At 29.8% G+C, this 24192-nt stretch overlaps 1 protein-coding gene across 1 annotated transcript in view; it reads right to left on the bottom strand.

The window, feature by feature from the left end:
* The window catches only part of LOC129958934 (outer dynein arm-docking complex subunit 2-like), a 31717-nt gene extending 7945 nt beyond the window's left edge, over positions 1 to 23772 (bottom strand). Inside the window, exons 1-8 of the mRNA XM_056071678.1 lie at positions 23655 to 23772; positions 20571 to 20726; positions 15817 to 16026; positions 8796 to 9047; positions 7738 to 7848; positions 5401 to 5619; positions 4193 to 4374; positions 126 to 240 (exon numbers count right to left, since the gene is read on the bottom strand). Coding sequence (XP_055927653.1) covers positions 126 to 240; positions 4193 to 4374; positions 5401 to 5619; positions 7738 to 7848; positions 8796 to 9047; positions 15817 to 16026; positions 20571 to 20726; positions 23655 to 23717 — 1308 coding nt within the window. The 5' untranslated portion in view covers positions 23718 to 23772. The remainder of the gene's footprint in view (positions 1 to 125; positions 241 to 4192; positions 4375 to 5400; positions 5620 to 7737; positions 7849 to 8795; positions 9048 to 15816; positions 16027 to 20570; positions 20727 to 23654) is intronic.
* Between the last annotated feature and the right edge of the window lie 420 nt (positions 23773 to 24192).

Below are 24192 nucleotides of genomic sequence, written 5' to 3'. Positions count from 1 at the left end.
AAATATGTTATTACGCAGGTTTCTAGAATTAAAGTGCGCAATAATAATAAAATTACATTTTTGTTAAATGGAAATCATGTTTTAAAGTCTATTTCTTCTTAAAAGAAAATAGTTCATAATGTTACCTTCATATTTTTCAGAATAGTGCATAATGCAGTTGCAGCACTCGACTGTACTTGAAAATCAGAATTTTTCAGGCACGACCAAATAAGTTGGACAGCATCCAATTGAAGGTACTGACTAAAAATAAACAATTCACATCAGCAGCACTTCTTATGATACGCATAGCAAATTCTGTTTGGAATTGTTTCAAATTAGTGTTAACTTGGAAGTGTAATATCTATTTATGCAGAACATCTTATTATTCAATACATGTTATATCATAAAGGATGATTTTGAAATATCTTGCATAAATTTGAAGGCAGGACGGAAATAGGAGATTGGTAAAGGAATGCAAGTGTCGAAATGGCAGTTTAAGTTGGTCCCAGTACGGACTTCAGGTAGTATGTCTTGGTAAAGAATACTTAGTTTGCCAACAAGAATTATATGATTCCAAAGAGAAACTGAAAAGCTACTCGATGAATGTAGAACGAATTATCCTTGAGTGGGCAATTTCCGAATCGCCAAAAATTCCAACGTATTCACCTGAAACACTATGAAAAACCTGAATCTTTGTGTAATGTGGAAAGAAAAAGATATCTCAGAACTACTTCGGTAATAATGCACTTACTTCAAGATAATTCAACTATTAATATGAGAATCTTCCTTAGCCACCTTGTTTACCAGATTTAACAAGCTCGGATTTCTTCTTCTGGGCAAAAATTTAGAACATAATTTTTGAAAGTTTGATCGGGTTCAATGAAACCTTAGAGAACAGACTCTCAGTTGTTATTAGGAATGTGCCGAAAATGCCTCTTTGAGCACATAATTTTCTGTCCCAAAAGCAGCATTAAAACGATTTATTGTTTACCTAAATTTTTTAAAACCTAAATTCTAAAAAACTGAGTTTTTATGTAAACTTTAAAAGTAGCACAATATTTGTAAACAAAAATTTTCTGACGTCAGATATGTAAAAGGAAGAACTTAAATACTATGATAAACAAACAAAGAAAATCGTAATCTGTATCATTTTGGTGAAAGGATACGTTTTCGCTTCATTTATTATTTTTTACAAACTTTAGGCCCTTTGTGCGAAATAAAAATTAAAAGTATAATTTTTTAAATATTTTTCTGACATTTAGCATGCAAAGATTCAACTTTTGAGCCTTATTAAAATTCGATACTTCATTTTTTTTATCTGTTTGTTTCTTTATTTTATTTATTTTGCTAAACCCTAAAGACTATCTTTTAATACTTGTTTGCATGAAATTCGGAAGTGCATCTTGAATATGTAGTATATGAAAGCTTTGTTCTGAAATGAAGTTTGCAATTGCTCCACCTCTAAAACTATCATAATTATAATTCAAACTTTATTTGTGTTCAGATCTTTCCCCAGAAATAAGAATTATTCTTTATTTACAGATGTAATAAAGTTGGATGCTTTATTAAGATTTTTTTTTCTTACTGTAGGGTGAGAAATAGAAGAAAATGAAGCTGGAGCATTTTTGATCAGTGCGGATTTTAATTTCTACACAGTTTGCCTTATTTTACAGGAATATTGGATTTTTGCGAGTTCAGTTTATTATTTTTATTGTTTTACTGTTATTTCACAGCCAAATTTTCCAGCATATTTTAATTCCTCTTTTTTCTTTTTTCGATGTCAGGGAAGAGCTTCTTAGTCGTTTTCCCAACATTGCAGTTGGAATTTTTGCTATTTGGAGATTAGCATGGCGTATTTTAAGTTTTTCTTGGTGTTTGATGAAAAAGGTTTTGATTATTCCCCGTTGGTTGTATAGTGTATTGGCTGATGTTTGGTATGCAATATTTTGTCTCTCTGCAGTAATCTCGTTTACTGGTAATGGTTTCTCAATAATAGTTTCGGCAGTTTCGATGAGTTGGCTTATGATGAACATCGAATCGGACCCATTTAACACGTTATGCGCCAAGCCTATTTTGGCGTCCTTTTTGTCTTGCACAAGATAACCGATTTCGTTGATACGTTGGCAACCAGATATCTACATATATAAATTTGCGATAAGAGATTGCATCCGTGTAAATACATTATTTGGTGATCAACAGATTAAAATTTATCAAAAGAATAAAAGGAATATAATTTTTTAAATACGTACCATCAATAAACAATGACTAACGCAATTTGAACGAAAATTATAATGTCAGTCAACAATGACTGATGTGGCTTAAACGAAAAGTCAGTCACTTGTGACTGACCAGTTACAAAATGAAAATATGCTGACAGACACGACGACTGAAGTACTCCGAACGAAAAATTCAATATCAGTCGCCGTTGGTTGTGCGAAGCTGATACAGAAGGATTGGGTGCTTCGACATGTGTAAATTCTCTGCATCATCCGCAAAATGGCTTTGTTCTTAGAGTATTTTGCACTATACGTAAAGATATGGCATGTATTGCATTTCTTCATATGGAAAAATCCTTTGTCATGTTCCAATTAATTGATGTTTTATTTAATTCTTTTCAATTCTACGACATGTGGACAAAAACTTTCCATTGGCCAGTGATTGGTGCCTTCTTCCTTTAATCTCGAATTTCCGTTTAATCTCGTATTCCCAAACACGAGACTTGAAGGATGCTAGTATTTCTTCTAAACTAACTTCATTTGGCAAATTGTAAAGAATTATATTGGGGTATACATTACACTCTAATTATGTTCAGTTGAATGCTTCAATGTGTCCTTTGATATTAATTTTTTTTCATGTCCCTCTTTTGCCTTAAATGATGACTAGTCCATTGTTCTTATTCTCACCATTTTTATACTTACTGATATTTTTTCTACCTTCAACTCTGTATTTAGGCTTAATTTATTTTAGTTATATTAACGTCCCGTTGAAAAGCAATATTAAGGCTATTTTGGACAATTTTTAGAATTACATCTACATTATTGTCCCCAACCTGTTCTATTGGGAAAAGAAGAATAAATGTTAGTTTTGTTTGCCTTTGTTTCGAGTAGCTTGTAAGTTGTTGAACATAGCTATTTAGGTCAAAGTAGATATTTTTTAAGGCAATAAATAAATAAAATTCAAAGAAAAAGAAGGTGAAAAAAAAAACCCCCATAAGATTTGAAACGAGAAAACCAGAAATCGCGGAAGTTTATAATTGTTGAATTAACTAGTTATGAAAGAAAGGAAATTTAGTGAATTGTATATATCAATTTAAATACCATAATACGGTAAAACTTTTGAATAAATGAGAAAATTTATTTAACCGATGAAAACAGTACAGAAATACAAAATGTGCGATTTTTAGTTTCATCTTTGACTAACCAAAATTAATTTGTATTTCAGATGGTATTTTAACATTATATTCAAAAAATCAGAGAAAAATTCAAATTAAAAACTTTCGAATTAGCCGCCAAGTTCTACTGTATAAATTAGTGATTTATACTAGCACCTTTTCATTTCCTTTTCATGATGAAGTCACATTAACTCTTTTGAAACGTATTTGAAGTGTTTTTCTTAAAATTCCAAGTAAATCTTCATCTGCTTATCGGTCTATAATGAAAGTTTCTTTAACAGACCGAACCTTCATCTGCTCTTCGTTCTGTTAATGGAAGTGTTATTGATAAAATAATTTCCTTGCATTTAAATACTAAAATAAGAAGTGTGATTTTTAAGGTATTAACAATCACCTGATGTCTTGTTGGGGATATTTTTTAAAACTATTCATTCTTGGGACGAAAATGAATCTTTTATCGTAATCTATCAGCCATTGTTAGTTCGTTATTGAGAGATTTCGTTTTCTTACAGAAATTTCAAATAGGAACATACGTTGCAAGAGATGAATCATCAAGAAAAATAGACTGGAAATTATTGAAGTAATCCACTTTTAAATCTTTTAAGCTTTTGCGAGGGTAAAAATCTCTTCGATTTTTGTCTCTTTTGTTTTATTCAAAAGTAGAAACGAATTAATTTATAACGCAAAATTTTATCTTATCATATTCATAAGTTTAGAAGAAACAAAATTGGATAATTACTACTCAAAAGAATTCCTTTAGCATCTGAGACAATAAAACATCCACAGTAACCACACTTCATAAAAATATTTTTTTAAACTTACGCTAAAATTTCTGGATCTTCGGAACCTTTTGATAGAGCATCGTTCAAGTTGACTATTAATGGTATATAAGTCGTTTGCAGAAAGCTCACCATTATTTCAATTCCATTAGTTTTCTTTATCATATCTCGTAACGTTGGATTTTTAAAGCATGTTCCAATCGTTCCAACAATGTAGGCTTTCACCTAAAAAAATTACCAAGCAAACAGTTTTAATTGTAGTGAATACCGGGATGAAATAAATAATACATTTATTCATCTGGTATATCATTTATTATTTATTAGCTCAATGATTCTAAACTTGGGACAATCTTTTCAATACAGAGGGTTCCATTAAAAAATAATAGAGATTTTTAAGATGTTTAATATCTTGATATTTGATTGCAGTGAAATTGCATTAATCGAGTAAGATAAGTTAAATAAAAAAAGTAGTACTTGATGTTTTTTCTTATATATTATCAAATGAGAACCTTGAGGTTACTTTTCAGCCGGTACGAGAGCTTTTCTTATAAATAATCAACAAATTTCAACATACCTAGATTAATAATAATAATAATAAAAGGTTTGTTTCAATACATTGGTTACTTTTTGGTTCAGAAACAGACTGAACCAAAAAGTAACCAATGCACTTGAACATGACCTTTCTGGCATATTTTTTTTAAAAACTACGAAAACTAGCAAGGATATAATAAGAAATATTTCTTGAAACTTTCGGTTCACTTTAATCCAACATTATTCCATTCAACACTTTCTGTAATTTGTCGCCGATCGAGCCACTCTACAGAATTCCCAGATTAATATATAATTCGTAGTAATTTTTCTCAAGAAGAAATCTGAATTACTGTTAGAACATTACATCAGTGGTGTTTTCTGAATAATAACGTTTATGTGTACTTTTTATTGTCATAAAACAACTTAATGCAACTTAATTTTACTGTATTAATTGTTTTGTTATTATTAATTTGTAATATTGCTTTCTTGCAATGGAAGCGTAATCGCTGAAAAGAGATTTACAAATTGGACGCTAGACCAATGATTTCAGCGACTTTGGTAAAAAAAGGAAAATTCCAGAAAATATAACAATCTTAGTGACATCTCTGTTAGGACTCGAAATCTAGAGATTCTTCTATAAAATTCCATGCTCATGTCAGATAATCTATATGAAACACGAGAAAGTTCTATCGAGTCAGAAGTTAAAAAAGGAAATTTTACCTGCACTGGCTGATTTTCCAACAACTGGGTGAAGACTGGCATAGCATTTAAGCATTCAAGTTGTTGAATGCAAACTTTTATTTGTGAACATTTCCAAATGATTCCAGATAGAGAAATCATAAGAGCTTCATTTTCATGACTTGAACACAGCATTTGGAAAACTTCTGCAACAAATTCTTGTTTATAGAAAAATTTGAATGTACTTTGATCATCCGCACACTGTAAGAAAGAAATATCAATATTCGATAACTAGTTGCAGTGTTTAAAAACAAGAACATTTTAATCTTCATAATAAATTAAATTTGAAGCATATATCTTAAAAAAGGTTCTTTAGTTTAGTTTAGGCATAAAAAAATCTCACAAAATCGAATAAAACAAAAAAGAGTGCATTTTTTGTAAGGTCTTTTTTAATGCGAAATAGTGTGTGTTATTACGATCAAAACAAAATTCTTTTAAATATAATCTTTAAATGTAATAATAAATGTAAATTTTCTTTATCAGTTATGCAATGGATTTTTACTTTCTTGTAAACGAAGTACATAAAATCGAGCAGTAAATGATTTTCTAAAATTTGAACGAATCTCCAAGTCTTAGAGCTCCATATGTACGAAAAATCAGTTTTTGAAATTGTGGATGTTTTTCTGTTCATCTATGTATACGAATGCACAATAGCTCAACAACGGAGAATAGTACATGGATAAAATGCAACATATGTTACTAATTAAAAATATAGATTTAAATAGAGATTTTTATCGATGTATCTATCTGGATATTGTTCGCCAATACCATTCAGTCAATGCAAATATTACCGGTTTTTTACATATTAAATATATACACTTTACTATAATGTACAAAACTCTCATGTCTGAAAAATAAAAATTTAAACGCTGGTTTTGTTCACGGTCTTGTCAAAGGTCCACAATTTTATGCTGGGAGGGGGAGGGGAAGAAATACCTTTATTAGAAAGTATGGGAGAGGCGTTCGGAAAACCACTTTCTCTGATTATATATCGCAATAAATTTTGTTAATATCCTTCACGATATAATTTTTGAAGTTTTATAAAGAATGAGCCTGAATGCATATTTTTCAATTCTATCTGAAAAAATACGTAGACTCTCATACAAAGCGGTTAAAAAAATGTACCCTTCTGTGAATACGCACGGTTAAAAATCTTGCATATTTAGGGAAAATCGTATTCTCTGTACAGTTGACAGTAAATAAATTACCAGTTATTCCTTCTGATGCGCATTCATTCTAAGCATGACATTTTAGTTGCGTTATGCGGATGTCTACTGTATTTTAAACTAATTGCACCATCCATTACAGTTTTTTTATAACATTAATACTTGCTGAATACAATTCAAAGGTTTGAAAACAAGATTGAATTAAATTCGATAATTGGCTTTTATCTTTATTATAAAATTTTTGAAAAACCCAATGCTTAGAATTTAGCAAATTTCATATCAATTAATGTGAGTGTAGTTTTATTTGGAAAAAAATCTCATCTTCATTATGGGTATGATATAGGCCTTAAATATCAGAAATTACATCTCGGACTTATAGATTTTAGGCTAATATTTCAAATTAATTAAATAACTATCTAGATATTGCAATTTCTGTGAATGGCAATATATTCATATAAACTTATTCTGGGCAGCGGGGTCACGGTGGCCTGGTTTCAAAGTCTTGGTTTCGGAACCGGAGGGTTTCAGTTCGAGACCCGATTTCACCGAGGAACCGTCGTGTAAGCGATCGTGGTGCACATTAAACCCGTCGGGGCCAAACATCTTTCCGCTGGTGTGGTGTGGTGTGAAAGTTTGGAGAGGGGGTACCAGCTCAGGTGTCGTCTTCGTCATCTGACCGTGGTTCAAAATTACGAGATCCGTCCCAAAATAGCCCTAGTGTTGCTTTAAAACGGGACGTTAATATAACTAAACTAAACTTATTCTGGTTAGTTTAATTATATTAATGTTTCAATTTGAAATATCAAGAGGGAAATTTTAGGACAGACTACATAATTTTAAACCTTTTTCTAATAACTATGACGACGTCTCAGCCGGCAGGCGCAGTTCGAATCCATAACACGTCAACAGTAATTGATTATCGGGGTCAGAATTAACGTGCATCAAATTCATATGCACGACGAATCTGTGATAGATTAGAGAACTTAGAAACTTTCGGTGCCGAAGCAGAGACCTTACTAACAGATCACCGTACTCATACAAAGTTGCTGTGTCATTCACATTGAGTATATATACACTCTTGCATTTTTTGATAAAACATTAAAAAATTTGTGCATGGGGACATGAGAAATTCAGTTTATTGTATAACGCTTACTATAAGAATGAGATCCGCTGCTGCCTGCTTTAATTCTATGTCTGTGGATCGTAAATGGTGCAAGACATCAAGAACCATACCAGAAACGTTGACTTGCTTTCTGAACGATACCTAAATTATGTGGAAAAAAAACATTTTATTAATTTTATCAAACGGTGTAATCAGTATCATATTAGAGATGCTTTATAGCAGGGCCTATTAAATCATGGATTCTGACACCAAATTTAAGTCATATATATAAATTTGAGGGCCTCCAAACCATTGTGTTTCGGCTCAATTCTTAGATTTTCTTAGATGGTAAGAGAGAGAGAGAATAAAGAAAGAAAAGAAAGCATATTTATTTGGAACATTTCAACAAAGTTTTTAAATAACTAACGTTATGGCTTATTTTCTTATCTTAGGATATATGAAATTATAATCGGTTGGAACCTCTCTAAATTTTATTTTTAGATTGAAAATTAAACATTTTACTTTAATAAATATTGCGTTTATATTTAATTGAACTATTGTTAATCATAGTTGAAAAAGTAATTTTTTGACACATTACAAGATGTTTATTCATTAGCTATTTAAGGTAAGTGAATCATCAATTAACATTACCCCAATTACTGATATCAGCAAATGTTAATAAAAATTTTTAAATTATAGGAATATTTTAACTAATTGTATTTGTCAGAGAATTTTCTAATTATTTAAAAGACGGTTGCTTAAAATCTATGAATTAACCGTTTGCACTCGGAAAAGTAATCCGATGCAAAATTATTCACATAATACAAGGGTTTGTTTATTGTTCCGAAAAATAAATATATATAATTGTTTCAAGAACTTTCCCGAAAAATTAATTTATATCTTTTTACCATTCTGTAGGTATTTTTAACAATCAAAATTGAAAAATAAATAGATAAAACGTCAAAATGACGCACCGTTTTGAATGATGACCATGAGTCACCTCTCGAGTGCAAAGGTTTAATTTAAAATTTAGTTTTGTAAAAGCTGGTGGAGTCATCTGAAGGAATTAGCAAGAATCGATACACTTGTCTGTTAAGTAACATACTTACCTCTAAAGAAAGATGTTGCAATAAAATTAAAATTGGTATGGTGACATTTTGATGTCTACTTCTAATCCAAAATTGGCACACATTAATGATACTTGGTGTGCTCGCTACACTTCGGTTTTCCTCATCTTTATAAAGAATGGACAGAGATTTGGCTGCATATTGTGCTACAGTAAGCTTCAATTTCAAATTTTCACTTTTGGTGGTCTGTGAAGTACAGGTTAGCTTTACTTGGTGAGCACTTAACAAATCTATCTGTAAAAAACGAACGATAAAGTTATTCATGAAAAATGATGTTAAGAAACACTAAATGTTAGATTATATTTGAAAAAATAGAGGAGATGCTGTTTTTACTGACTGTAGTCTGCTTTTCATGCTATATCATGCAAGCTGAATTTTTAGATGCTTGTACTTGTATATCCGGAAGACTCAAATTCCAAAATTTTAACTTAAATGCGAACCCTTATAATTTACAAACGTTGTTTATTTTGGTTATAATGAAACATAAATTGATCGTAAATGGAAAAGATTCACTTTATGATTGAAGATTTCGAAATTTTCAATTACACAAAAATGATAAGTTGTATATCTGAACTGACCCTTAAATCTAAATAAATTGTTCCTACTGAAACTGAGTAATACTACAGCTGATCTTGCTATTGATCTCACCTGATAAGTAGACAAGCGAAATATATCCAAATATCCAATTGTTGATAGCAAGAAAAAGACCCCCCCCCCTTTTTTTTTGTCACGTAAGATTAGAGGACCCAGAAAGTATAAATTCAGTTTAGTAATAGTGCATTCGTGTACTTCTAAATGGAAACCACATTTCACGAACGGATGGTCATGGAAATTTCTCCGTAGTCATCTCGATCGCAATGCATCAATTCTGTTAAAATCTGCTCCCGCATAATCTGTTTTCTAAATAACACTAGTTAAGGACCAAGTCGGGATTTGAACCTGCAATCTTTTCACTCGAATTCATCCTAACTTATTCAGAAAAAGAAAATTATAAATCCATTCATATTTTGATATATTTCTGGGATCATTTGGGATGGACCTCATAATTTTGAACCTTAGTTATGTGATAAAGACCAGGGTTGAAAGTGGAATGCGTAATGGCACAACTATTACGTTTTTTTCCCCCTTCAAATAAATAACAAAATATGAAAATTCAAATATCAAACAAACAAAATATCAAATTCAAATAAATAAAAAGATATCTTTTTAAAATAGCTCGATATTCGCCTCATCCTTATGATGTTATTAGTATTTTAAATTAATAAAAGTAATACACCGCTGGCAAGAGGTGGCAAAAAGGGATTTAAAACATTTTTTAGGTTACAAATATTTAAATACATTTTATATTTTGATCCTGAAAATTCATGATATTTTTAATTTAACAGCCTGACTCTGATAATTTGACTCTGATAAGGCATGCGTAATATCAATTGAATCTATTTTTATAAGAGACGGACACCGTGGGGTAGCGACGGCAGGCAAAGGGGTATAGATACCCCTGACGCCATGAAGAGAAAATTAATGATGAAAAGATGAAAAATTACACCAAACCGTCGCCGTTTAAATCTATAATGCCTATGAATAGGGACAAAAAAAATCATATCGTACTTCTGAGCGTCACTTTTTCTTGTTATGCCGCTGGACGGACATGAATGAAAGTTTGCCAAATCTGATTGTGTTTCGCTCTTTCATAATACTAAATTTGTCAACAATGCTCAGTACAGAAGTAGAAAAAAATACACTGAGCTCAACATAATAGTATTTATTACAACCGAAATACTTTTTCCTTGACATTCCTCTCTGTCCGTCTCAGAAAATACACTCGCCTGTCTGAGACTGAAGGTCAGCCGCGCAGCCGCCAATTCGACAGAACTATACCGCGACCTTCGAAGGTCGCATTTCAGTCCATTTTGCTGAGGTCACAGGCTGACGGCAGGGAAGTTGTATGACCTTGTTTACGAAAGTTGTGTACTCATGTCGTGATTTTAAGTTGAATTAACTTAAGTTAAAATAATTCGAAAATAACAAATTAAAAAAATATTCTTTAAAATTTTTTATTATAATCATGCTTTGAACTAGAGTGGGTGTTACGTTAATGTTTGAGCAAAAGCAAAATATGCATTGTTTAATTGCTGACATTCTATTATTTCGTCGTTTCAATAATGAGACAAAATATACGTTTATATACAGGGTGTTGCCGAATTTGACCGAAAAATTCACAGATTTTATAGTAGGCATCAGGAGGATAAAGAATCGCCATACAACATGGGGTCGAAAACGACGTTTAGTAGGTGAAAATCGCAAAAATATAGAGTCGTAGAATTGTTGGACACAGTAAAAAATTAATTAAAAAAAATAACAAATGGTATTTTAACTATGATTTTTTAAGTGAAAGCACATTCTTAAAAGTGTTTTTTTTTTCCCCATGTAGCTAACATACCCATTTGATGATCCAGTGGGTCGTAAATTACTGAAAACGAAAAAGTAGTTTAGAATTCATATTTGCAAAAATATTAAAACTTGAAGAAAAATAAAAGCTTAAAATGTAAGAAATTTTATATTCTATAATTTGATATAAGCGTGTAGTGTGAGAACTGGGGAGTTTTAAATATATTCTAGAAAAACTAAACTGGGAACCAGAAAACATCGTTGCAACATCAGTACCGATGTTCGCAATGAGCGTTGTCAAATTCGAAAGACAAATTCTGAGCAAGGATAATAGATGTTAAGCAGAGAAAATCGCAAAAACAGAAGCCGGAAAAACAATGACTCTGGCGAAGAGAATCGCCCTATGAATGCAAGGATTAAGAATTGGGTAATCGAGAAGAAGCCTTTTTGTATGTATTTTTCATGCGTCCCAGAAAAATAAAAGCAGCGAGCAAGTATTCATTAATAAGTATTGCAGAATTGATGGTCATTAAACTTCATTCGCAAACAACAAGTCAGATTTTACGAATGCAACTAAAATGTACTGGTGCACCATCATGCATTAACCAAATGTTCTGGCGTACAATTGTCGGTGCTCCCTGCAGTAACTCCGGAGGAACGTGCTGCAAGAAAACAAGGTACTTTGTGCCGCTGAGGCGTTCGGGCAGAAGACACGGTCCAAATAGAGGACTCTGCCCAGATGTTAATATCAAACGTGTTGTACGTTCGACGAAATAGTGATGTGGGGATTTTCAAATGACCAAATATTCGCATTGTGCGTGTTGAAGACACCTTCTCTCGTAAAGTAGGCTTCATCTGAGAATAAATCTCTAGCAAGAAAGTGTGCATCCTCCTGTGTGGCATCCAGCGTGCGAACTCCACCCGATTTGCGATTTTCATTGAAAAGCGTTACGTGCGACCCTATGTTTTCTGGTAATTTTGCCTATTATCTTTTAGTTATCCTTTAGTTAGCTATAGGGAATTACCTATTAGCCTTTATGCCTATTATCCTTGCTCTGAATTTATCTTTCGAATTTGACAACGCTCTCTGCGAATAACGGTACTGATGTTGCAGCGATGTTTTCTGGTTCCCAGTTTAGTTTTTCTAGAATATATTTAAAACTCCCCAGTTCTCACACTACACGCTTATATCAAATTATAGAATATAAAATTCCTTACATTTTCAAGCTTTTATTTTTCTTCAAGTTTTAATATTTTTGCAAATATGAGTTCTAAACTACTTTTTCGTTTTCAGTAATTTACGACCCTTTGGATCATTAAATGAGCATGTTACCTACATGGAAAAAAAAAAAAAAAAAAAAAAAAAAAAAAAAAAACCCTTCTAAGAATGTACTTTTACTTTAAAAAAATTCATAGTTGAAACTCCATTTGTTATTTTTATTTTATTATTTTTTTGCAGTTTCTAACAGTTCTCCGACTTTCTATATTCTTGCTATTTCCACGTTGCGTTCGTTTGTGAGTTATCGCGTTCATATATTTTCAAATGTACAGACAGATAGACGGTCAATTTCCTGATGAAATTGATTTAAAATTTGATCCTTATCTTCATTTTAAATGCTAAAAACGTTTACAAATTTTTGCTTATCTAGCTTTTTATATTTTAAAGTTATCTGTTTCACTTGTACACGGACAGACAGACAGATAAATTTCATCGGAATGGACTTCCTTCAAAATTTAATAGGAACATAAAAATGTGTTGTAAAGATCACACATCAAATTTCATCCATGTAAATCAAAGCGTTTTTGAGTTATCGTATCCATAAACAGAGAGACAGGTAGCGAGACATAATTCCAAAAATGTTCTTTTCGGGCGCAAGGAGGTCTGAAATGTAAAGAATTTTCCGGATTTAAAGGCCAAATTTTTTGACGATTAAAATACTTTCTCTTTTTGCAATCTGTATGCAAGAAAGTAAAACAATAAATCCACCATGAATTGTCAAAAAAGTGCAGAGAAATAGTGACTAAGAACTGTTGCTAACTTTCTGAAAAAAAAAAAAAAAGTTCTGAAAATGATAATAGATTTTTTTTTTCAAACTATAATGTTGACTGTAAAGTTTTTCATCCATTAAATAGAATAATCAATATATTTTAAAATCAACGAATCTGATTATAAAAAAAACGAATTATATAATTATTTTAATGTTTCATGTGATTAAAATTTATTTTCTCACTTATGTTTCCTTTCATAATAATTCCAGGTCAAAGGAACATCTCCCGGTAAGAGGTACAACACTATGTTGCACCATTGACCACCATGTAAAATGTTTAAAAAAATAACTGAAAATCTTTAAAAAACAAAATTCTTTTAAAATGTGTAATAAATGCAAAATTAAGAAAAGTTATGGTCAACATTCACAACAGAATAGCAAATTTATAAATGTAACCGATAAAAATTTAATACCGAAAATCGGTCAAAGGCTTCCCCTATACACTTTTGTAAATAATTTCCCCATTAAACATGTGTGCTCGTGTAGGTCTATCCTTAACAATAGGTAACGCGATATGCAAGTCAGCTGCTGGGGGTGAGTCTCCTACATTGTGTGAGAATTGGGTCTGTATCGGGCCACCTGTTCACGCTTCCTTTGTCAACTTCCTGCTTACATTCCATATCACCTTTTTCATTCAATCCCTCCTCTTCCCCAAACAATACTACACAAAGAGCATTCTCGGATTGCTGAAATTAAGACTACACCAGAGACGAGGAATTCACAGGTACATCCACTATCTAAACGTTGCTTGTTTCACTGTAAGAAACGTTTGTTTTTCATATTTGTTGAAATTTCGTAATCGATTTTTCCCTCATTCCCAGATGTATTAGAAGTGTGATTTTTCATGCGGTTTCGTTTCCTGGATGGCGATGCATTATTTTAGAATTTTCAGAGCTTTATTATCCGCTAATTGTAATTGGATTTTGAATTCGTTTGAAAGATTCCAAATGGTAGTGAATTTCAGAAAAAAATTGATTATAAAATTCTATAACAATTATATTAATGAATTATGAAATATATTAATAACTAAAAAGTAGATAATAATAAATTATAATTAAAAAACATATTTTTATTAATGTTGCTTAAATACAGGAAAAAAAAATATCAAAAATCTAGAGAGAGAAGAAAAACATTAAAATTGAAACAGCACTATAAATAAACTAAATCATAATGAATAAAATAATAAAGTAAATCCTTGCACATTCATTAAAAAAATTAAAATATATTAGGGATGTGACTAAAATTTTTATTTATTTCGAGTGTTTCTATCAACGCCAAAAGCTTTTAGATTTTTTTATTTTTAAAAAATTGGTTTCTGCATTTTAAGTACACTGATAAAAAAAAAACTTTTATTTTAATTTTAAAATTAATTAGCTACATTTCTAAAATGGGCAATAATTATGAAAGGAAAATACATGCTCATAACATACTGGTATTTAAAACTCTTAGCTGTGTGGGTTTCGCTTTTGTCTAATTAGATGTCATCGCCTGTTGTGGAAATAAGTGTTGTCATAATGATTCAATAAAAACTCCATAGAATATTTGAGATATTAATGGATTGCATGACATTTTGTATCGAATTATAGCATATATGAATAATTGATTTTAGATTATAAATTTAAAATACGACGATTCGATACATGAAATTCGTTCGGGCCCCTTAGTTAAGGGACTTATTTACTTTCAAAAAGACAATTTTTCAATTTTAATCTCATAGAGGATATTTCAGTGATTACAGAAATGTATAAGTTTGAATGTATAATGTATAAGTTTAAGAAATGAAGAGTTCATAAATTAATTTTTTTTTAAATGTAGCTATCAGGACCACTATGATAGGAAAATGTAGTTTTTTGCCATTTCCTTAAAATAGGTTTTTGCCAAGTTTCGGTTATCCATAGAACAAATTCTTTTCATTTCAATGTATATAAAAGGAAAATATTTATGTATGCGATGTATGAATTTTGCAGTATATGAAATCTTATACTACAATATTTACACTCATTATGCATCTATTAAATATATTGTAATTATCTACGCGCTTTAGTATATTTTTAAGAGGCTATTTATAATGAAAAATGTCATGTGATTTTTACATTTTCAAGTGACAACGACATCCATTATTTTTCAACACCTTTATTCTAAGTATATTATAATGAAAATAAGTTCAATGAAATTATTGAATTATCACGCATCATACTAATTTTGGAGCGACTTTTAGTCAGAATTTTTTTTCTGAGCGCACCGATTTATGCTTATGAACTTGAAAATTTTCAATCAAAACACATATTTGCTATTAAAAAACAAATATTTTCTCATTGTTTCGAAATGAAAACAGCCCAGTTTTTCTATATATACTAAACTTTAGATCAAAAATAAAATTTGAATTTTTTAAAATTTAATTTAATTTAATTTTTTTTTTTTTTTGTTTACAATTGAAATTTAGTCGTTTTCACTGCCGTGAACCTTCCAGTTCCCGGGGTAATCCGTGGTTTTCAAAAGGTTAAATGTGATATCTACAGGCAGTTTCTCAGCAAAATAAAATTTCAAAATCACAATTAAATACTTACAAGTCTCTGTATTCCGCCACATTCACGAGATGTTGCCCAACAAGAAGAATCAGCAGAAATGTCGGCTATCATTTGTACGGCGGATAGCATCAGTTCGTAATCAGAGTTATTCAAGCAACTGAAGAGCAAATAAACCCCTCTGGAACTCATGATGTCTTTTTGAAGCACGCGGCAACTGCAAAGTTTCTTCAAACATCTCAGAGCTGCAAACTGAAAGACAATTGAAACAATGTTTAATGACAAAGTCTTTTTGTGTAATAATCAAACACTGAATAGTTGCAGTTAAAGTGCGCCCACTCTTAAATGCTTAGATTTTTCTTTTCTTTTTTTTAAGAAAAGAAATGTAGCAGTAAACATATCAGAACATGGGGAAGTGAATGACGCTAAAAATGTAAATATGAAAGCCGGAAAAAGACGGACGTAGCTCATCAGTTGTATAATTCAGTTATACTGCAATCGATCCATTTAATTAGGTAATATAAATACTGTCTGATTTTTTATTGAATTTTCGTTTATGTTCTATTTTGATTGCACTAAAATAGGGATATGTGAGTAAAGAAGAGATGTTCATTTTTAACTAAGAATGCATAGAAATATTACACAGTTTTGAATTACAACCCGTGGATAAAAAAAAAAAAAAAAAAAAAAAAAAAAAAAGTGGATAAAAAAAAATTTAGAAAAGCGCACCCCCTTTTTTTTTACTACCTATCACCCACTATGAGGTAAAATAGCCCAAAGGTTATAGAGAGGGATTCGGAAACAAACAGTAGTCAAGAAATTCAATAAATATAAACAATTGTCATAAAAATTCAAAAGTAAATTTAACAAGTGAATACAAGGTTTCAATAATGCATCTAATTTTATATTAGGTGCATTATAATCGTTAGTCATATTTATCAAATATTTCTTTCTTTCACAATTTTATCTATCTATTTATTTTTAAAATTCATTTCCTCATGTTCTGGCAGGTATAACCCGCAGGTTTTGCATTCGCACGACCTCCTGTTTTTGCTATACAATGCGGTATACAAGAAAAGATGACTCTAGCCATCTTGTATATATTTCAAAATATATTCATTGACTGCATCTGAATGCATGATATGAGAAAGAATGTTGAAAATGAAATTATGCGATTTTAAACATAATCAAACATATGAATGAAAAAAAAAATGGTAAAAATAATATATGATAATTTAATTTCACAAATAATATATATATATAAACCAAAATAAAATACAAAAAAAAAAAAAGAAAATCCAAGTAAAAATAAATCAGATTGGAAACCGAAATTAAGTGTTTAAAACACGGTAAAAAAATGTTTAAAACACGTGAAAAAAGGAAAGAAAATAAATAAAACACATGTGAAACGAACGCACAAAAAACTGCAATCAAAGGAACGCAGAGGAAATGAATCATAAATGAAAAGTGAAGATGAAAATAAAATGTAAAACAGAATTTAAAGTAAGCGATTGACGCATTAATTCTCATCAGGGGAGGAAATTAATGTGAACTGCATAAGTAATTAAAGTATTTTCTGCTAATACCGAACACTTAAACTAAAAGATACTGTCTTCAATCTAAATGCTATAGTAGACCAATGGAAAGATGGGAAAAGCAATGCAAAGCTGAGATACAAATAATTTAATATACCAAGGAAAATCAAATAAACATATTGGAGATTTTAAAAAAATTAAAAGAAAATGTATATTATAAGGAGAAAAGAATAGTATGATGATATGTTCTTCTTCCTGTATTTTTTCCTTTATGATGTACATTTTTTTATTTTTCATTTTTTTTCCTCCAATGCATGAAGCATATGATACAAAACTAATTCAATTGCCGCTGACATTCTCTTTTCATCGATTTAAGCTAGTTGATTTCGTATTCCTTTTCACGATTTCCTCATAAAAATAGAACTGACGTATAGTTTATAAATTACCTCGCCTGTATCATAAATCACTGTCTTAGCACTTTTTTTTGTGAGTTATCAGAGTATATTTTATTCATAGTGCAGAAATTCGATCAATAAATATTCAACCCTTTTGAAACAAAACGCGTCTCTACTGAGAAAGTCGCTGGCTGATATTCTCTCGAACAGAATTTTAAAAATCTTTTTCACTCACAGTGCATTTTCGAGGGTCAAATCTTTCGCGCTCCCATTTTCGTCGAAATATTTTGTCGCAATCTAATATTTGGAAAGTAAAGAAGAAAATAAAGTACTAGTAAATGTTAGCTAAAATAGAATGAAGTTAAATACAATCAAAATGTTAATAAAACTTTAGAATTAAATTTTTTTTTGAAAATATTTGAAAATCCTAATTAGTTTAGTTTAGCTTAGTTAGATTAGCATCCGATTTCAAAGAAACATGAAGAGCGGATATTTTTAATTTCAAGCGGATATTTTTAATTTTGATCAGTGGCAAAATCGCGAGGGCAACACCTGAGCAAACATCTCTTCCTTCAAAAGTTCCTCACCAATGGTAGAATATTTGACAATGACGCATTTAACGTGCACCATACTCATCTAGAGGAATTTGTCTCGGATCCACAAACCTTCGATCCCGTAGCCAATATTTTGCCTTCTGAAAACCGCCGGCTCCTCAAAAATGTCAAAACAATGCTAACAAAAATTACCCCCGTCTTGTGTAGGCATTCGGTATGAACTGAATGATTCAATTGCCACGAATAGTAATTTCGAATTCTGTGGAGTACGCATAATAGCCTTCATTACGAGCGGTTCGTGCGACGACCCCTCAGATAAAGGTACGATCTGTCATCGGCAGTGGTTCCGTTAACATGGTAATACCACGATTATTGTACCCTATAGAGAAGAAAGAACTTACTTATACGGCAGCTTTTCCTCCTCATATATAAGGTCGCCTGAGGGATACAGAAAAGGATTAAAGAAAAAAAAAAAACCTGTGAGAAATTTCTCAATTATAGCTCTTTTTTGTTTTGTTTCGCTCGTTGCACTTATGAGCATGTTTACTAGTTTATCAAAAGCAATCTCAACATCAAAAATATTCTGAAAATGTATTACACCCAATATATATATTTTTTTCTATAAATAAACATACTATTTGTAGTACAAATGCATACATTGAATGAACATTTCAGTTAAATATTGAATAAGTTATGAAGTTAATATATCGCAATTCGAATTGTCTGTAATCGTAAAATATTTTCTTTAGGCACTTTAAAATGCAATATAATATTTAATTTTCTTTAATTTTTGAATACATTTATTGAATAAGTTACTATGTATGTTTTTGTTTTAAATCAGTTTATTTTAAAAATTATTGGAGCCACCGTGGTTTGATGATAATTCTAGACTTCGGGACCGGAGGGTTCCAGCTTCCGAACCCTCTTTAACTCTTTAACGAACCCTCTTTAACAGAACCATAGAATAAGTAGGTTTGGCGCACATTAAACCCATTTAGCTCAGATGTTTGATGTGGCAGCAAAGTTTGGAAAGAGATTTTGGCTCAATCATTGCTCTCCTTACAGTTTTAATTTACGAGATTTTGTCCCAAATGTTTCCTAAAGTTGCTTCAAAACTGAACGAAAATATAACTAGATCAAATTAAACTAAAAAATGTAATTAAAATACCATCATAGGTTTAGTGAATTCTGAAATGAAGAGTTTAATTCTAATTAGTTCAATTTGTCATAAATTGTCAGATATTAGATGATAATATAATCATGTCATAGCTTTACTAATAAGACTGTAATGAAATCAATAATAAAAATTTATTAATAGACAACTATAAAAATTTATCTATATGAATATAAATTCAATTCATGAAATAAAATATTATCACACAGAAAACCTCTATTTTTTATTTATTTATTTATTTTTGTCATTTCATGACTTTTATATTCTTCAATGTATGTATATATTTCTTCAAAATATATTTTTGTACTTTTAGATTTCTTTTTAATCTGAGGAGCAGTATAATTTATCTGATTCCTTGGAAGTTATCTTATTTTGTATCGATATGTTTACGAAAAAAAATCTTACTGATAATTCTATTCTAGTGTGATTAACGTAATTCTATTATTTTATGGGTAATGCCTACACATTTTTTGTTGCAAAAGAAGGAAGATTGGATTTTGGATTCATCAAAGACAATTAGTCTTATCTACGAGATGCAGTTTTGAAAATATTTTGCTGTATCAAACGCTGTTTATATAATTTTTTGTGTGATTGGGAATTTACGATATACCCAGTTTTGTACAGCTTTTAGCTTCCTAAAATCGAAATTGAATTATAATTACTATGTTTACTTGTCATTTATTATATTGGACCAATGTTAGAAATCAATCTTCGAAAGGAAAAAAAATAATAAGGAAATAAAAAGTCCTTTTTCTAGTTGCGAGAGTGTAAGAAAATGCATGTCATCAGTTTTCTAGAGCTCATGTTAAAAGTAATTACGTAAAAAGTGAGAATTGAATCAAGAAATAAGAGAATATTTTAGAATGAAGTTAATATGGGCTAATTTGAGATGAAAATTAGGAGATTAATTAAGATTTAATTTAAAAATATCATTATATATACATATATGTCGAAATTTTTTTAAAAAAATCAATTTACTCCCAAAGTTTAAAAAAAATTACTAAGAAACCTCTCTTGTTAATGAAATATCTTTGGGTTTTAACAGCAGTTTAGCCTTTCTCTATCTGCTTTTAATTTAATTTATTATTTTTATTTCATATGCATAAAAAATTCCATAGTTTTAAAGTATACAATTTACCTGAGACCTTCGGACTCCCAAGAAATTAGCCTCGATGACATTCAAAAATAATTTGATGGCTTTTCCATCAATGAGAGCTTGAAGACACGGAGCTTCGAAAGAAAGTACTTCATGCAAGCACACCAAAGCAAGAGTAGTGGTAGTTACATTTCCACCCTATTTCAAAGAAAATTTTAGAAGTTAAAGAAAGAAATTAATTTTCGTGTAGCTAATAATAATATAAAAGAAATATTTAATAGCAGAAAAGTATTTTCTAATGTTTGATATTTACAGAATATTTTCTGTAATAATTAGTTCAAACTTTTATTTAAGTTGACGCAATTACAGAAAAAAAGAAGTGGTTTTATATTTAAAAATTTGCGACTCTTTAATCAAAAAATTGTTACAGAAGGTGTAAACAAAAAGTTACGGAGTCTGAGATTTCTGAACTTTCATCATATTATATATATTGATTACCAAATTAAGTTGTTCCATAAATCTATGATTTCAATATTTAATAACCAAAGAATGAATAATGAGAAATCTTACAAGAATTTCATCTAAAATTTGATTAAAAAAATATCATAATCTAAGAGAGACAAAAGAATTTTGAATTTTAATTTTTGAAAAAAAGAAATTATATCTGCTTAATAATCATTGACACATCCTTCTTTTTCTTTCAAATTAATTGAAGCTTACTGTTTTGGAAATTTATCATTGTTTCAATATATACAAGAACTTAAAGGAGACCTAATACGAGAACATATTTAAACTTTATTAATTTAAATGAGGGAACTAAATGGGTCCATATAAGTTTTGTTTTAAAAATTAATTACCTAATGACTTAATTCAAAATTTCAGTATCAAAAATTCTATAACTCTTCATCATGTAAGAAGAGGTAAAAAAATATTTATTTTTATTTCCTAAAATAAAGACTTTATGACTAATTTAAAAGTAGGCTGAACTGTGTCGCTAGCAAGAATTTACAATTCTGGACTATTTTACTTTCATTTAAATTTTCTATCAATAAAAATCTAAATAAAATTGCAGCTCTCGTCCTTTTTAATATCGTATGTGTATGTTGTATGTCTCGAGTAATAAACAATTATGAATATATTATTTGTGCATTTTTAATGAAAATTAGAGATTCTATTGTATAGCTAATTGAGACATCAAATTTAATGAAGTAATTTTATTTTTGAAATTTAAATGTGATGCTATCAGGAGATATAAAAACAAGATTGAACCATCATATTCAATGAAGTCGTTATTCTATGTATTAACAAGATATTATATGACGGAATATAAACAAATCTGAAATATCAAATTTAACGAAGTAAAATTGCTTCTCAAAATACATACAAGACATTTCATCACGAATTCTGAATAGAATTGAGAAGTCAGATTTAATGAAGTAAAATTGTTTTTCGAAATATAAACAGGACTTTGCATTTCGAAAAGAGCGACCATGTCGTTTAATAAAAGTGCTTCTGTAGAGTGATTTATCAATCCCATGAAACGCAAGAAAAAAGCAGTTCAATGGATTAAATTAAGATAAAAATAAATATAATAATAATAAGAAGAAGAAGAAGTATTTAAAAACAGTAAGTATTTTCCAAAGATTATTTACTTTTAATATATCGAAAAATTTTAAGGGTACTTCGAAAATAAAATAATGTAGCTAATAATGAGTGGAGATTTTATTTTATTTTTAAAATGCAAATAATACTGATTTTAGCATGTTCTATTATTTCAAAGGCATGATTTCAAAAAGCATCAGTAATGGAGATTTAATTAATGCTTAGAAGATATAAAAATTAAACTGCGATTGTTACTAAACAGTCACAGTTTTCTTTCCTTATGAGCAAAAGCAGTAGGATTTCGTTTACCCGAATTAACACATTTCGAAGTATCTTGGTACAAAACTATTTGGATAGTTCAAAAATCCTAGAAAAGAAATAAAGACATTTATTTTAAAATTGTGTAAATAAAAAAGAAAAGGGAAAATTATGCGTATTACTTCTTTCCTGGCGAAGCAAACACACGCTTACACTTTCTTCACGACACATAAAAAATTAAGAAAAATTAAAGGAGAAACAAAAAAGGGCCTTGCACTCTATTATAAATTTATTAAGTAACAGAAGAGGGAAACGAAACTGAAAATAGTCAGCTAATTTTATTTTATAATAACTTCTATAAATTCAAGGAAAATATACAAATACTACAGCATGTCTTTTATAACATGTTAATTTCATTATTACATTTTTGTTCGTTTGTGTGGAGTTAAAATCGGAAAATAAAGAGTATATGTATCAAACTCTGGTCAAAAGAATTAAAAAACAAATGATTAAAATAAAAGGAGGAAAATATTATAATCTTACCTGAAAAAAAAACGGTTCAATATATACACAATTCTGTGAGGAAAATGATTCTATGAAATTAATACAAAGAATTTTCAATATAACTACGATATTAACAACCGAATTAATGAGATTATACAAGGAAAATTAATACTTTATTGATATACCTTACATTAATTTAAAGCTGATTCGAAAAGAAATAAACAAGCACACTGAATATACGCAATGCTCTTTTATTTAAAATATAAATAAAAGGCAACAAAATAAAGTTCCTTCAATATCCAAATATTATTTCTTAATTTCATACTATAAGCAATGTATGTTTTATATTAGGAATTTACTCGTTAAATTTACTACGCTCGTGTTTTCATTTGACACATATACTCGTTCAAAAACACTTAAGATGTTAAAATCCATTTAGTATTCCTTTAAAAATAAAAATAATTTTAAACATTTCTTCCAAACAATTCAATTGATTAAATTCAATAATTTAATATTCGATTTTTATAAAACTTCATAGATATTCATCAAATGCATTGCCAAATCAAATGCAAATGTAAATGTATGTCATAATTTGTGTTGTTGCATATATATTCGTTAAATTTTTTAAAAGATTAAAATTTACTTATCCCTTGAAAAAGAATATAAATTTTAACTTTTCTCTTTCTCTATACGGGAACTTAGAAATGAGACGAAACTAAAATTCGAGGCAGTAGAAGAGATACAAACGAACTCAACACATACCTGAACGTACGTTAAAAGTGTAGATATTCTTTTATATGAAGAGGGAGAGGTTTCTATCACCATTTGCTGAATTCGCCTTTTCTGACAAATTGCTTCTGTTTTCTGAGATGTTTAAAATACGGAGCGCTTGAGATTTGAAGTATTTTCTTTTGAACACTTCCACAGAAACAATGGTTGGAAAAATACTTCTGTTACCATGGCTGGTTGCTATGATTCAATGTAAGACCGACTGAAGTAAGAGACTACTTTGTCCGTTGCGGTTTAAGAAAGCTAGGATGAAGTAAAATACGGTAACTTTGATTTCTTTTTTTATGTTTTTTCAGTATCTTCCGCACAAGTCTTAAATATTATAGTGCTATTTGGAAAACGAATTAAAAAATTAATAATTTTCTTAAAGAATGCTTTTATTATTATATTTAAAAATCGAAAACAATTTTCTTATCAAAAACCAAAATGTAAAAGTGCGGAAAATTGAAAAAAAAAATATTGTGACTAAATTTATATCTTAATCACAATCATAAAATATTTTAATTTCCAA

The sequence above is a fragment of the Argiope bruennichi genome, chromosome X1, assembly GCF_947563725.1.
Source record: "Argiope bruennichi chromosome X1, qqArgBrue1.1, whole genome shotgun sequence".
NCBI classification, from domain to species: domain Eukaryota; kingdom Metazoa; phylum Arthropoda; class Arachnida; order Araneae; family Araneidae; genus Argiope; species Argiope bruennichi.
This window is presented reverse-complemented; position numbering and strand designations above follow the sequence as displayed.